This window comes from Hyperolius riggenbachi, chromosome 1, assembly GCF_040937935.1.
Source record: "Hyperolius riggenbachi isolate aHypRig1 chromosome 1, aHypRig1.pri, whole genome shotgun sequence".
In the NCBI taxonomy this organism is placed as follows: domain Eukaryota; kingdom Metazoa; phylum Chordata; class Amphibia; order Anura; family Hyperoliidae; genus Hyperolius; species Hyperolius riggenbachi.
Window position 1 is genome coordinate 579493746 of NC_090646.1, and position 16358 is coordinate 579510103.

The 16358-nt window shown below is 43.8% G+C and overlaps 1 protein-coding gene across 1 annotated transcript in view; it reads right to left on the reverse strand.

The window, feature by feature from the left end:
- Positions 1–5897: 5897 nt before the first annotated feature.
- Positions 5898–16358, reverse strand: part of RAD17 (RAD17 checkpoint clamp loader component) — a 48959-nt gene continuing 38498 nt past the window's right edge. Inside the window, exons 15-17 of the mRNA XM_068248079.1 lie at positions 8822–8942; positions 8678–8735; positions 5898–6535 (exon numbers count right to left, since the gene is read on the reverse strand). Of these exons, the coding sequence (XP_068104180.1) occupies positions 6271–6535; positions 8678–8735; positions 8822–8942 (444 nt within the window). The 3' untranslated portion in view covers positions 5898–6270. The remainder of the gene's footprint in view (positions 6536–8677; positions 8736–8821; positions 8943–16358) is intronic.

The window sequence follows — 16358 nt, forward strand, 5'->3', positions numbered from 1 at the left end:
AACGGGTCTTAACATAGTTTGGGAGAGATTAGAGAGAGTTTATGGATGTTCTGAAGCTATTGAGCTTGCCTTATTCAAGAGACTTCGAAACTTCCCAAAACTGTCTAACAAGGACAACCACAAGTTTCAAGAATTAAGCGACCTTCTTCTTGAAGTAGAAAGAGCCAAGGCAGACCCACACCTTCCAGGTCTTGTCTACTTGGATACAGCTCATGGTGTAAACCCAATTGTACAGAAGTTGCCACCGAATATTCAGAGTGAATGGGCAAAGAAAGGATCTAAATATAAACAGGACTATAAAGTATCCTTTCCACCTTTTTCTTTTTTCTCCAAATTCATTAGAGACATAGCTACTGTAAAGAATGACCCAAGCTTTTTATTTTTTGATACTACAGTTCTTCCTTCAACACCTTTAAATTGCGATACTCAAGGCAAGTTTAAGGACTCACGGAACTCTATCTATGTTAAGAAGACTGGAATCTTCTCAAGTTCTCAAGACTCTGATTTTAAACCACAGCAAGTCAAGGAAAATGATCCTAGGTATCAATGTCCTATTCATAACAAGCCACACCCGCTTAGAAATTGTCGTGTGTTTAAACAAATGCCCTTTGAAGAGCGCAAGTCTTTCCTCAGAGAACACGATATTTGTTATAGATGTTGTGCATCTACAGACCACTTTGCTAAAGACTGTAAAGTTCCTGTCAAATGTTTTGACTGCAACAGTGATAAACACATAACGGCTTATCATCCTGGTTCCCCCAAAGAAGTGCTTCAAACTGCTCAAGCCTCAAAGACCACACCAAGTTATGGCGGGGAGAGTACTGAGGAAATGACAGCATCTGTATCCACAAAATGTACTGAGGTATGTGAAGAAGGATTCCACAGAAAGTCATGCAGTAAAATATGTCTGGTCAAGGTATATCCAGAAGGACGACCACAGAGCGCAGTGAAGATGTATGCTATCCTTGACGACCAGAGCAATCGTTCATTAGCAAGTCCAGAATTCTTCAACGTGTTCAATATTCAAGGAGAAACCTGGCCCTATACTTTACGAACTTGCTCAGGCCTGGTTAAGATATCTGGAAGAAGAGCACATGGTTTTGTGGTAGCATCTGAGTATGGAAACACAGAATTTTCACTTCCAACACTTATCGAATGTGATCAGTTGCCAAACAATCGAGAAGAGATCCCTACACCAGAAGCGGCTCTTTATCATCCTCATATGAAACACATAGCCAGTTACATTCCACCGCTTGATGATGATGCAAAGATTCTCCTTCTTTTAGGCAGAGATATCCCAAGAGTCCATAAGGTGCGACAACAATGCAATGGACCAAATGATGCCCCTTATGCACAGAAATTAGATTTTGGATGGGTCATTATAGGAGATGTTTGCTTAAATACATTTCAAGAGTCTTATGATGTGTTCTCATGCAAGACCAACATCAGAGAATCTGAATGCACCTTTCATTCACTTAAACATCCTTTTAACTTTCAAGTTCAGGAGAGTTTCAGTTTAAAGACTTCATGCGATCTACAAAAGCAAATCAGTTGTAAGAACAGTTCTCATCAAGACTTTGGTGACACTATATTCCAAATAACTTGTGATGACAATAAGACAGTTCCTTCCATTGAGGATAAAGAGTTCATAAACATCTTGAATAATGAATTCTTCAAGGATGAAACTAACAGTTGGGTAGCTCCTTTACCGTTTCGTTCACCAAGAATTAGGCTTCCAAATAACAAGAAACAAGTTATTTCTAGGCTAACTTCACTTAAAAAAATTCTGAAGAACAAACCCGATATGAATGATCACTTTATAAAGGCAATCACTAGCGATGATGGAAAGGTTCGCAAGGTGAAAGTGAAGACAGCAAGAAATGGTAGTGTTAAGACTTTGTTTAGACCCATCACGGAGACAGTCTTACTCCTGCCTTCAAATGAAGATGTCTTATCTACTCGATCCAAGGGAACAGCCTGATATGCCTTCGAGTCTACTGAGTTACATCCTTTCTCCAGTGATGGAAGATTCTTCAAAGATCTGCATTCAAGAATTAATGTTTATGTTTTATGTTTTCTCTCTTCTCTACAAGTCTTAATTATACTTATAGTTTTCAATGTTAAATTGTATTATATATAGTGGTATCTACCGATACCAAGCGGGGAGTGTGCTGTCACAACAGCCTCCTTTAATGTTATTTAACATTATTTATATTCTTTGTATTAGTATATTCCAGTCCCCCTGCAAGATTTAGTTATTTAGCATTTCCCAACTGTAACTCCTTGCTCAACAGCCTTGTCTAGATGTTTCTGCAACAGTTGAGTTCAGTTAGTGAGGAGATCCTGCTGTGCTTGTAGTCGCATCATATTTTTACCTATGAATATGCTCTAAAAAACATCTTTGTATGCTTTCAACGCAAGTAAAGATACTACAGATTATACTTGGAGTCATTATTTCATCGAGTAAACTGCCTGTGGAGGTTTCTAAATCAGTGTGGAGTCATACTGCTATACAGACTGGGTCTTCTGGAGTATGCCTCACACATAAAGCGGGAATTCGAAACAGAACACTCTCGATCCCTGCTGTACAGCACCCAAAAAAGCAGGGTCAGAAAGACTTCACGGCCTTGCATGTCACGTTGTGCTGTATTTGGCTCTGATGCTTCTTCTTTCCAAACCCGAAGGAGGAAGTACTGGAGTCACGTGCAGCTCAACATGACCCACAGGGCACCTCCTGACCCTGTCCACTCGTTCGAGTGCTGAACAGCGGCGGTCTGGAGTATTTGAATGTGTTTGAAAAGATGGTAAACAATTCCCTATGCTGCATTAGAACACTAGTGTTGGCAGCACCTGTTGGAGATACTGATATACAAATGAAGCATTTTTTTAAATTATTGCCAATGTGCTGCTTTAAAGCTGCGGGTTTGGTTAGGATAGTAGATGAATTCTCTCAAAAGTAATCTCTGCTCCTGGAAGTAAATGGATGGAACAATCTTAGATACGAAGAGGTGGTAAACATCGAGGCATCTGAAAAAAATCATAATACTCATCTGGAACCAAGCATGAAGACCTAGAATGCAGCCCACTCTAGGTAAATAGAGCAAGGTGAGCACTTGGGACCCCACCTGCTTTGCTCACCCATCTTTGGTAAAATGGTCAAGGAGGGAAAAGTCTCTTGACTGATGTGCCCAAACTTGATTAAAGAACCATCGGGAAGACCGATTGTAAAAATCCAGCTTGTTGCAGATGGTAAGTTCTAGTTACTGAGTGAACTGAAAATCTATGAAGCAATAACTGGTTTCAAAATCGTGAATATCCTTGACTTCAATTGTTGTTTTTGGGTGCTATAACAGTAAGGTTGATTAATCTCTGTGGGAATGCACTTGGGAGGTGATCTGAGGGCGTGCCTGCGGGCGATCTGAGGGTGTGGGCGGGTGATCAAGAGCCCGCAAGGGGCAGGTTAGAGTCTAAACTGATGGGTGGCAGTGACAGGTGATCAGTGGGTGATTACAAGGGAGGTTAGATGTATACAGTACACGGTGGGGGGGGGGAGGGGGGTTCTGGGGAGGATCTGAGGGTGGTTGATCAGGAGCCCCCAGGGGGCAGTTTAGGACCTAATCTAAAAAATAGCGTTGAAAGATAGAGACAGGGGGTGATTGATGGGTGAGTAGGGGGGTGATTGGGTGCAAACAGGTCTGAGGGGGCGATCGGGGGGGGGGGTCTGAGGGGTGCTGTGGGCGATCAGGGGGCAGCCAGATCAGTGTGTGTGTGCTTACCAGGGGGACTGCCTCCTGCCCTGGTGGTCCCTAATACGCTTTGTATACATTACAAAGCGTATTATATGCTTTCTATGTGGCAGATCGGGGGCTAACAATCCGCCGGCGCTGCTAATTGGCCGGCGGGTTGATGTCGTGGGTGGGCGGAGCCTAATGCCGGCGGAAGCGCGCGCATCAACGTGTGCGATCCCCGCCAATTCAGTCCCTCAGGAGCCGCCGCCGATCAGCGTTACGCGGTCCTGCGGGTGCCACTTTGCCGACGCCCATACAGTGGAGGAAATAATTATTTGACCCCTCACTGATTTTGTAAGTTTGTACAATGACAAAGAAATGAAAAGTCTCAGAACAGTATCATTTCAATGGTAGGTTTATATTAACAGTGGCAGATAGCACATCAAAAGGAAAATCGAAAAAATAACCTTAAATAAAAGATAGCAACTGATTTGCATTGCATTGAGTGAAATAAGTTTTTTAACCCTCTAACAATAAAAGACTTAAAATACTTAGTGGAAAAACCCTTGTTTGCAAGCACAGAGGTCAAACGTTTCTTGTAATTGATGACCAAGTTTGCACACATTTTAGGAGGAATGTTGGTCCACTCCTCTTTGCAGATCATCTCTAAATCCCTAAGGTTTCGAGGCTGTCTCTGTGCAACTCTGAGCTTGAGCTCCCTCCATAGGTTTTCTGTGGGATTAAGGTCCGGAGACTGACTAGGCCACTCCATGACCTTTATGTGCTTTTTCTTGAGTCACTCCTTTGTTGCCTTTGCTGTATGTTTTGGGTCTTTGGTCGTGCTGGAACACCCATCCACGACCCATTTTCAGTTTCCTGGCAGAGGGAAGGAGGTTGTCGCTCAGGATTTCACGATACATGGCTCCGTCCATTTTGCCGTTAATGCGATTAAGTTGTCCTGTGCCCTTAGCAGAAAAACACCCCCAAAGCAAAATGTTTCCACCCCCATGCTTGACGGTGGGGACGGTGTTTTGGGGGTCATAGGCAGCATTTATCTTCCTCCAAACACAGCGAGTTGAGTTAATGCCAAAGAGCTCTATTTTGGTCTCATCAGACCACAGCACCTTCTCCCAGTCACTCACAGAATCATTCAGGTGTTCATTGGCAAACTTCAGACGGGCCTGCACATGTGCCTTCTTGAGCAGGGGGACCTTGCGAGCCCTGCAGGATTTTAATCCATTGCGGTGTAATGTGTTTCCAATGGTTTTCTTGGTGACTGTGGTCCCTGCTAATTTGAGGTCATTCACTAACTCCTCCCGTGTAGTTCTAGGATGCTTTTTCACCTTTCTCAGAACCATTGACACCCCACGAGGTGAGATCTTGCGTGGAGCCCCAGAGCGAGGTTGATTGATGGTCATTTTGTGCTCTTTCCATTTTCGAACAATCGCACCAACAGTTGTCACCTTCTCTCCTAGCTTCTTGCTAATGGTTTGTAGCCCATTCCAGCCTTGTGCAGGTCTACAATTTTGTCTCTGACATCCTTGGACAGCTCTTTGGTCTTTCCCATGTTGGAGAGTTTGGAGTCTGCCTGATTGATTGATTCTGTGGACAGGTGTCTTTTATGCAGGTGACTAGTTAAGACAGGTGTCCTTAATGAGGGTGACTAATTGAGCAGAAGTGTCTAACCACTCAGTGGGAGAAAGAACTCTTAATGGTTGGTAGGGGTTCAAAAACTTATTTCACTCAATGCAATGCAAATCAGTTGCTATCTTTTATTTAAGGTTATTTTTTCGATTTTCCTTTTGATGTGCTATCTGCCACTGTTAAAATAAACCTACCATTGAAATGATACTGTTCTGAGACTTTTCATTTCTTTGTCATTGGACAAACTTACAAAATCAGTGAGGGGTCAAATAATTATTTCCTCCACTGTATGTAGTGGGTGGTCGGCAAGTGATTACAGCATACCTGAAGTGACATGAGGAGATAAACATAGGTACATATAGTGTATTGTTTCCCTGAAAAAAAAAAATCTCTAATATGATTATTTAGGATTGTTGAGAGCACTCGAATAAAGTCAAAATATAATCCCTACTTACCGTACATAAAAGTAAAATTTAAATAATGTTTGGGCTTGTTAAAAAAAACTTGTCTTAAAAAAAACAACAATGGGGGAACAAGTATTTTATTTACAAAAATAGTTTAGTGCAGAACTTTAAATAAACTAGATTTCACATTGCATGTATTTCAGTTTGCAACAGGCGTAACAAAAAGGTCTATGTCTGTACGGCTGAGAGGCACAACAGTGCGGCTGGACAAACCCAGTCTGTCTGAATTCACAACTGAAGAGGTTCTCTGTGACCTATGTATATATAAAATGTATACTTGGCATATTTATATCCCCTCTACAGACATATCGGCATTTTTGTATCACCAATAGAGAGATAGGAGTCCATGCCATATACATATCGCTGATTTGTGTGTTGGTGGGATAACAGTATAGTGAGAAGTTCCTACAATAAATAGCTGATGTCTGCAGAGCTCAGTCACTGTCATATTCCTCGATCTTTAACTCTTCATCTTCTAAAATGGCTCGAGCTGCAACTGGCTGAGGTTGGCTGGTTGGCAAATCTGTTTCTCCTCCTTGACTGGATGAGAGTTGTGAAGTTCCTGTTCCATCAGCACTTTTTCGTTGTGCATCAAGGCCACTTTCCAGTTTACTGGGTTCTCGGCTTGACTCTTCTTCCACATCACTGTCAGCCTCTGCTACACCTGGGTCTTTGTCTGTGAGAGCTTCAAGCTTCATCCTGAAAGAACAATATTGTAAGTGTGTGTGAAGGACACCTACTAATAAAAGGATAGGTAAGCCAATATGTCAGTAAGTCAGTAACACAACCACCTACGCTATCCTTACAAGGTTGCCTGAAAGGGAGAAAGAGCCAGTCCAACAAACAAGCTCTTTCAAAAACGTAAATACAAATGGAACAAAATCCCAGGAGCCAGTAACACGAAATATGTGGATCACCAATAAGAGGATGACCGACTCAACATGAGCAAAAAAAAAAAAAAAAAAAAAAAAAAGGTCAGTGATCAGCTGACTTTCAGATAAATTCCTGCTGAGATTTCAAATAAATTAAATTGCCTGGCTGTCCTGCTGATCCTTCACCTCCAAAAAGGTACCCATACTTCTAGAGACTGTGGCGGCCGATCGGCCAAGAGACAGATCTCTCTCTGATCGAATCTGATTGGAGAGAGATCTGTTGGCCGCCATAAGTCCCGCTTTTGACAGTTATTTCTGGAATAAGAATCTTCATGAGGAAATGCAACTAACTGCCCCAACCACCGTCCTGCTGTGCAGACAACTCCAGTCTCCCGAATAATTAAAAAAAAAAAAAAAAAACAAACCAGTGGATGATTTAAACAGCAATTAAAAGAGGTAGAGAAGACAGGTGTAAATAGTTATCCAAGATAATAAAATTGTTTTCATAAAATTTCATCGAAATGGTCAATGTATGGTAACATTGACGTCCGACGGGAGGGTTGGCAAAACCAAGTGTAAGGGGAGCAGGATAATGTTTGTTTTTCTTTTTTCACCATATGAACTGCTGCCTACCTCAACAGCACAGTACTTTCCTGTGTGCAGCAAATTACTGCCGTTATACAACTGATGGAAGCACATGAAATCTGCAGGAGGTCCTCACAGAGAGGATCCCCTGCAGATAGATTATTGCCTGGCCACACACTGATTTCCAATAGACTTCAGCATGAAATCGTCCTGTTGCCGCATGCCGGGCTGCCCCCCCCCCCCCTCCAGTGCAAGTGACCCCCCATGCTTAGTGTTTTAAAGTCTCACCTCCCTACCAGCAGGACCACACGACTGTGCGTGTAGTGACATCATACATGCGCCACTGTCACGTGGAACAGGTGCTCGCGGTGACAGTGGTCACTAGACGGGGCCAGGAGTCACACTGCTGAAAAGGTAAGTCTTTACACTGAGCACAGGCCCGGGGGTGACTACACTTATACCAGTGGTCCATCAGTCATCACAATATCAAGCGCAGTTACTGCCAGGGACTTGATCTAGCCCTTGCGATAGCTTGTCCAGATTGTTTCAACTCATTTCAGCTGGAAATCGATTAAAAGATTGATTGGGTGGCCAAGTTGTGGCACAGATTCTCTTCCGATTGGATAACATGATGGAATCGGAAGGTCAATCAGGCTGCAATATCCAGTAATGTATGGGCACCCTAAGTGTAGAGAAGATTTCCTAAAAAAAGGAAACGTTGCTGTGTCACAGGGAATGGGAAATGAGGGAGTATCTCCAATAAGGAAAACATATCTGCCAACATTTTGAGATCAGAAAGAGGGACATATAAGCCACACCACTAACCAAGCCGCCGGCACTAGCCTACTCCCGCATAACAAAGATTTCATAAGAAAAATATGTTGTTTTATAATTCAAACCCCACTAGAGTCCTTTCTATCCTGGTTCAGTTTCCTTCATATTAACATTTGAAAAAAAGAAATATATCAATTCAATTGATGGGAATAAAGTTTAGAGTCAATTAAACACATTTTTCAGGAGAAAAAAAATACATATATTTACATAACTCCGTACATCAGTCCTGAAAGAGGGACAAATAAGGAAGAAAGAGGGACAGAGGGACATGGCTCCCAAAGAGGGACTGTCCCTCCAAAAGAAGGACAGTGGGGAGCTGTGGGAAAAGGTTTTTTGTTTGTTTGTTTGTTTTTAAAGTAAAATTTGGAAAGAATCTGAACTTCTAGCAAACAGTATTCTTGCTGTCCAGCAAGAGGAAAAATGTGAGCGGAGGTTTTTGCCCTCCCAACACTATTCAGCAGTAAATACTGACTAGAGGGAGTTCCACTGTAAATGTTTGATATAAAGCAGTAAGGTGAAATTAAGAACTCCTATACAGCAGATCACTTACCGGGCACAATGCCTTTTTAGAGGAAGCCGCCCGATATCTTGGATGAATGCAATTTGTGCTGCGGAACAAAAAAAAAAGAAATATTTCAATGAAGATCATCATAGCGATTCTACACTATAATTTAGCACTATGTGGTTTCTTTACCTGGGTTTCTGAGAGGGTTTGTGAGCTTAGCCAGGTATGGGACCACCTGGGTTTGGAGGCACAACGGTGAAGAGCAGAAACTTGAAAAGAGTTCTCTAGCAGCAACAGAGTTTTCCTGGTACTGGAACATAAACATTCAAGTAGGGAGTTAACCTAAAAGGACTAAATTCACTATATAATGCATATACAACTATCTTTCATTCAAAACGTTTACACAGAGCAGAGTTTCAGACACCATGGCCCATTTGCAATTAACGGCTTCTCTTAGGAGATCATTTTTTATTGTCTCTTTAAAATAATTTTTCAGCACTTTGCAACTGAAAAAGTACCAAAGTACTATTAAAATTATTTTGAGTATTTTCTTGTTTGCTTCGTTTTAAAGGGCATTTAACCTCCCTGCCGTTCTAAAAATGTGCTGCGCACGGCAGGGAGGGTGTTTTTTTGCATTTTTTTTTTAGCATGTACAGTAGCTAGTCTAGCGCTAGCTACAAGCTCCCCCCCCTCCCTGCGGCGTCCCCCCGTATGCGCCGATCGCCGCCGGCGCATATGCCTATCCGGAAATCCTGTTCTGAACGGGATTTCCATGAGGGCTTCCCCCGTCGCCATCGCGACGGGCGCGATGACGTCATAGACGTCGTGACGTCAGAGGGAGTCCCGATCCACCCCTCAGCGCTGCCTGGCACTGATTAGCCAGGCAGCGCACGGGTCTCGGGGGCACCCTCTGATGCGGCGGGTAGCGGCGAATTGGCGCGGAGCGGCGGCGATCGTAAGTGACACGCAGCTAGCAAAGTGCTAGCTGCATGTCTAGAAAAAAAAAATTATGCAAATCAGCCCAGCAGGACCTGAGGAATCCTCCGCTGCAGGTTACCCCGAGCTGAGCTCGGAATAACCGGCAAGGAGGTTAAATGACAAGTTGTGAAAATATCACCTAGGAGAAAACTCAGTGCAAAATGTAATTGCTTATGGGCCCATGTCTTGCAAACAGCTGAAATAAGAGATCTTAATCACCTTACATCTTGCCAATTCCTACCCTTAACCACCTGGGCGTTACGGACGAGCCCAGCGGATTGCTCAGGCCCTGGTGGGTCGATTTGCATAATTTTTTTTTTAAAAAAACACGCAGCTAGCACTTTGTGTTTTCCCGATCGCCGCCACCCGCCGCGAAAGAGGCCCCCCCCCTCGCAGACCCCTTGCGCAGTCTGGCCAATCACCGCCAGGCTGCACTATGGGGTGGATTGGGACTCCCCCTGACGTCAATGACGTCAGTCCAATCATCGCCATGGTGTGGGGGGAAGCCCTACAGGAAATCCCGTTCAGAACGGGATTTCCTGATGGGTATTAACGCCGGCGGCGATCGGAAGGGTGGGAGGGAGAGAGCAGGGAGGGGAGAATCATGTAACTAGTGCTAGGCTAGCTACATGAAAAAAAAAAAAAAATAGGTAAAAAAACCCTCCCGGGGCCATGCGCCGCACGTAATCATAACGCCAGGGAGGTTAAAGAGGAGCCGTCAGCCATACTATCTCAGAAAAAAACACATGTATAAGTAGATAAATACTTGCTAAACTTATATTATATATGTATTGCACTGTCCATGTTTTGATTTTAAAGGTTTTTCTATAGTAAAAAATCCTTCTTCTCCATTTTAACAGTGTCTATATTGAGCCAATCCTGATGTCATTTCCTCCCTAAATCATTTAGAAACAGCCTGTACACACGCACTACTGTCGGGAGAACGACCGCCCAGCAGGAGGGTCTGACGGACCAATCGGTCTCTGTAGTAGTGCGCGTGTACGCACCTTTACTCTCCTCTGCCAGATTGTGTATGTATTGCCCGCCCTCCTCCCAGTCTTCAGGCACTCCAACCCAGCTCTGCAATAGAAAGTGCATTTCCTCAGCATGAGAATATTCTCCAATCAGAGAGGAACAGAAATGTGGGAGGGGAAAACAGGAGGAGAAGAGGCTTTAGCCAACCAGGCTGCATTAGTTAAAGGGAATCTGAAGTGAAAATAAATGTATGATATAATGATTTGTACAGTGGCTTGCAAAAGTATTCGGCCCCCTTGAAGCTTTCCACATTTTGTCACATTACTGCCACAAACATGCAGCAATTTTATTGGAATTCCACGCGAAAGACCAATACAAAGTGGTGTACACGTGAGAAGTGGAACGAAAATCATACACGATTCCAAACATTTTTTACAAATCAATAACTGCAAAGTGGAGTGTGCGTGATTATTCAGCCCCATGAGACAATACTTTGTAGAACCACAATTTGCTGCAATTACAGCTGCCAGTCTTTTAGGGTATGTCTCTACCAGCTTTGCACATCTAAAGACTGAAATATTTGCCCATTCTTCTTTGCAAAACAGCTCCAGCTCAGTCAGATTAGATGGACAGGGTTTGTGAACAGCAGTTTACAGATCTTGCCACAGATTCTCGATTGGATTTAGATCTGGAATTTGACTGGGCCATTCTAACACATGGATATGTTTTGTTTTAAACCATTCCATTGTTGCCCTGGCGTTATGTTTAGAGTTATTGTCCTGCTGGAAGGTAAACCTCTGCCCCAGTCTCAAGTCTTTTGCAGACTCCAAGAGGTTCTTCTTCCAAGATTGCCCTGTATTTGGCTCCATCCATCTTCCTATCAACTCTGACCAGCTTCCCTTTCCCTGCTGAAGAGAAGCACCCCCAGAGCATGATGCTGCCACCACCATGTTTGACAGTGGGGATGGTGTGTTCAGAGTGATGTGCAGTGTTAGTTTCCCGCCACACATAGCGTTTTGCATTTTGGCCAAAAAGTTCCATTTTGGTCTCATCTGACCAGAGCACCTTCTTCCACATGTTTGCTGTGTCCCCACATGGCTTGTGGCAAACTGCAAACGGGACTTCTTATGCTTTTCTGTTAACAATGGCTTTCTTCTTGCCACTCTTCCATAAAGGCCAACTTTGTGCAGTGCACGACTAATAGTTGTCCTATGGACAGATTCCCCCACCTGAGCTGTAAATCTCTGCAACTCGTCCAGAGTCACCATGGGCCTTTTAGCTGCATCTCTGATCAGCGCTCTCCTTGTTCGGCCTGTGAGTTTAGGTGGAAGGCCTTGTCTTGGTAGATTTACAGTTGTGCCATTCTCCTTCCATTTCTGAATGATCGCTTGAACAGTGCTCCGTGGGATGTTCAAGACTTTGAAAATCTTTTTGTAGCCTAAGCCTGCTTTAACCACTTGCCGACCAGGGGTGATTTGCCTGATCTGTGCTGCATGGGCTCTCCAGCCCGCAGCACAGATCAGTATTATGCCAGGGCGATCAGACTTCCCCCCTTTTTTCCCCACTAGGGGGATGCCCTGCCGGAGGGGTCTGATCGCCGCCGGCCATCTGTGTTTTGCGGGGGGGGGGTTTCCTCAAAGCCCCCCTCCGCAGCCATTTCCGCCCTCTGCCTCCTTACCTCCCTCCCTCCCTCTCTCCGTAATGCGCAGGACGGAGTTCCGTCCTGCGCATTGAAGGATAGGCTACCGCCTATCAGATGCCAGCGATCCCCCCTACGGCGCTGCTGCGCAGCAGCGCCGTATGATGTAAACAGCGGGGATTTCTTCCCAGTGTGTTTACATTTTGTCGGCGAGCCGCGATCGGCGGCTCTCCGGCTGTTCACGGAGACATACTCCGTGAACTGACATGGAATGGTAGCCCGCAGACGACCAGTTTACGCCGATCGGCGTTAGCTGGTCGTCAAGAGGTTAAAGGGACACTTAAGTCAAACAAAAAAAATGAGTTTTACTCATCTGGGGCTTCCAATAGCCCCCTGCAGCTGTCGGTGCCCTCGCCGTCTCTCTCCGATCCTCCTGGCCCCGCCGGCAGCCACTTCCTGTTTCGGTGACAGGAGCTGACAGGCTGGGGACGCGAGTGATTCTTCGCGTTCCCAGACACATTAGCACCCTCTATGCTGCTATATGGTATATGATATATGCTATAGTAGCATAGATGGCGCTATTGTGGCCAGGAACGCGAAGAATTACTCGCGTCCCCAGCCTGTCAGCTCCTGTCACCAAAACAGGAAGTGGCTGCCGGCGGGGCAAGGAGGATCGGAGGGAGACGGCGAAGGCACCGGACAGCTGCAGGGGGCTATTGGAAGCCCCAGGTGAGTAAAACTCATTTTTTTTGTTTGACTTAAGTGTCCCTTTAAATTTCTCAATCACTTTATCCCTGACCTGCCTGGTGTGTTCTTTGGACTTCATGGTGTTGTTGCTCCCAAGATTCTCTTAGACAACCTCTGAGGCCGTCACAGAGCAGCTGTATTTGTACTGACTTTAGATTACACACAGGTGCACTCTATTTAGTCATTAGCACTCATCATGCAATGTTTATAGGCTGACCAGATGTCTTTTTTTCCCCGGACAGGTCCTCACAGGCTTTTGAAATGTCTCAAGTGAAGAGAGCCGAACCCAGAGTGAGTCAGAAGAGCTGATTGAAGAGACAGAGAGCCGAACAGCCAAGACTCAGTCCAGTGTTTTCCCCAGAGCCTATCAGCTGGGCAGTAGTGTTGTCCGGATCATGAACGATTCGGATCTTTGATCTGGATCTTATTTGTGAGTCGAATCATCTGGATCATTACAATGAACGAATGATCCGGATGATTCGACTCACAAAAAAGATCCGGATCAAAGATCCGAATCGTTCATGATCCGGACAACACTACTGCCCAGCTGATAGGCTCTGGGGAAAACACTGGACTGAGTCTTGGCTGTTCGGCTCTCTGTCTCTTCAATCGGCTCTTCTGACTCGCTCTGGGTTCGGCTCTCTTCACCGGAGACATTTCAAAAACCTGGGAGGACCTGTCTGGGGAAAAGAGGACATCTGGTCAGCCTAAATGTCTATGGGCAACTGACTGCACTCAGACCAAAGGGGCTGAATAATTACGCACATCCCACTTTGCAGTTATTGATTTGTAAAAAATGTTTGGAATCATGTACGATTTTCGTTCCACTTCTCACGTGTACACCACTTTGTATTGGTCTTTCACGTGGAATTCCAATAAAATTGATTCGTGTTTGTGACAGTAATGTGACAAAATGTGGAAAACTTCATGGGGGCCGAATACTTTTGCAAGCCACTGTATGTCTAGTACAGCTAAGAAATAATACATTATTAGCACAGATATGAGTCTAATTTTGTTTCCAGTACAGGAAGCGTTAAACTTCAGTTGTTATCTATGCAAAAGAGCTTCTTTGAGCTCTGCGACTTTGTAAAGTTGTGGACAGCACTGTCTTTTGAAGCTCTTATCTCAACTGTCTCTCATTATTTTTTCTTTGTTTATGTTTTTATTTCTGCAGAGAAAAGTTCAAAGCGTCAATAGCCTGCTCTGTGAAATAATTTAAAATGCCAAGTGTACTGTGGAAAGTGCAATTATTAGAGAATGATGCAATGTTATAAAAAAAGCTATATATAAGAAAATAAAAATGTGACACCATTTTCTTTGCTACTAATGTTCTATTAATCATTTGCATTACACAACCAATTCATTATATCATGAGGTTTTTTCACTTCAGTGTCACTTTAAGTCTGAGGGGAAAGTAAAGAAGCAAAAAAAAAAAAAAACAAGAAAGAAGAAAACCCAGCATGCACTGCTACTTCCTTTGTGTAGCAGATATACCAAATAAGAGTCAGGTAAACTGGGGAATGATAATTTATCAACAAGAAAAGTAATAGTGATTTTGTAAATTTTGGATTGCCTGGTTAGCATCCTTATTATTGGTTTACCAGATACAAATAAAAAATTGATTTTTAATTTTATGCCCAACAGTTACACTGTAAAAGTCAACTTCAGCAGTAAGTGATAAGCGATTGCGAAAATGGCAGAAAGGAGGAAACAGTCTGGAAGTAATGTACTGGTCTTAGTCAACCATACTACTTATGCACCATCCATACGCAAAAGTAGCTTCACAGTGGTCCTTTAAAGCAAAAATGGTTTTTAAACTAGTAAATTACATTTTGCTGTGGTACACTGAGAACACAGGGGACAGAGGTGGCACAGAGGGGGACACTGATGGCTCAGATGAACAGAGGTGACACAAAAGAGGAAGACTGAAGGCACGGGGGACCAGAGATGACACAGTGGGGGACACTAGAGTCATAGGGGAGACATATGGTATATTATTTAGAGTTATGGACAGATTCAGGTTTAGAACAAACCTACAGTCCCCATGTTGTTTGTTAACCGGGGAATACCTGTAATGGGTGAATAGATGTACAGAGGCGCCAAAAGGATAAAAGTATGCTAAAAAGTTTAAAATATTCGGGTGGCGGTGGTGGGCCGACCACTCCCAAATAGACACGATACTGTCGTTTGAACTAAAGACAATTTATTTACATACTCCAAGAACAATGTTGCAACGCGTTTCACGGGCACAATCCCGCTTCATCAGGCATGAAACAAACGGAGTATCACACTGAAAAATGACAGAGATAAAGGTATATCAGAACGCAACAGGTGTATGGTAGTATGAAGATAAAAATTATATATATTATAAATGCAGTAATAAATTACATCATATATTGTAATGGTACTGTGCATTTCAGGCTGTACCATTACAATATATGATGTAATTTATTACTGCATTTAAAATATATATAATTTTTATCTTCATACTACCATACACCTGTTGCGTTCTGATATACCTTTATCTCTGTCATTTTTCAGTGTGATACTCCGTTTGTTTAATGCCTGATGAAGCGGGATTGTGCCCGTGAAACGCGTTGCAACATTGTTCTTGGAGTATGTAAATAAATTGTCTTTAGTTCAAACGACAGTATCGTGTCTATTTGGGAGTGGTCAGCCCACCACCGCCACCCGAATATTTTAAACTTTTTAGCATACTTTTATCCTTTTGGTGCCTCTGTACATCTATTTGTCAAGATTTCCACCCTTGGTGGAAGGGTGATACACCCTCCTTTCCTTCTTCAGAGAGCGACATCTTATTCGTGAGTGGGGACAGGTCTAATCTCCCCACTTGCGTATACAGCGGTTGCCTGAGTAGTAACCCATGTTTGTGAGTATATTACTTACTATCACTATCCCTCCTTGTTTCCAATACATACTACACCGTATTGGGCTCTCGGTATCTCTCTGTAATGGGTGAAAACTGATAAAGAATAATTCTAATGTGTAAAAAGCATCCAAAGAAAGGTTTTGTCCTGAAAAATATATATGTCACCAAGATAAGAAAGTAGTATGAAAGTTATTGCTGATTAAAGTCAATGGGAACCGCTTGAAAAAAACAAAAAGGCAGATACTTACCTAAGGAGAGGGAAGGCTCTGGGTCCTAATGAGCCTTCCCTCTCCTCTCCCGTTCTAGCGCTGGCTCACCCACAGCAGCATTCGACCAATTTGGTCAAATGCTGCTATCTCCGCCGTTGAGAGGAAGACTTTGGAAGTCTAAGGGGGGGCCGAGTGCTCCCGAAGACGGGTCGCTCCATACTGCGCACGTGCGAGTGCCCTCTCTCGCGTGATCGCACATGCGCAGTATGGAGCCGCCTGTCTTCGGGA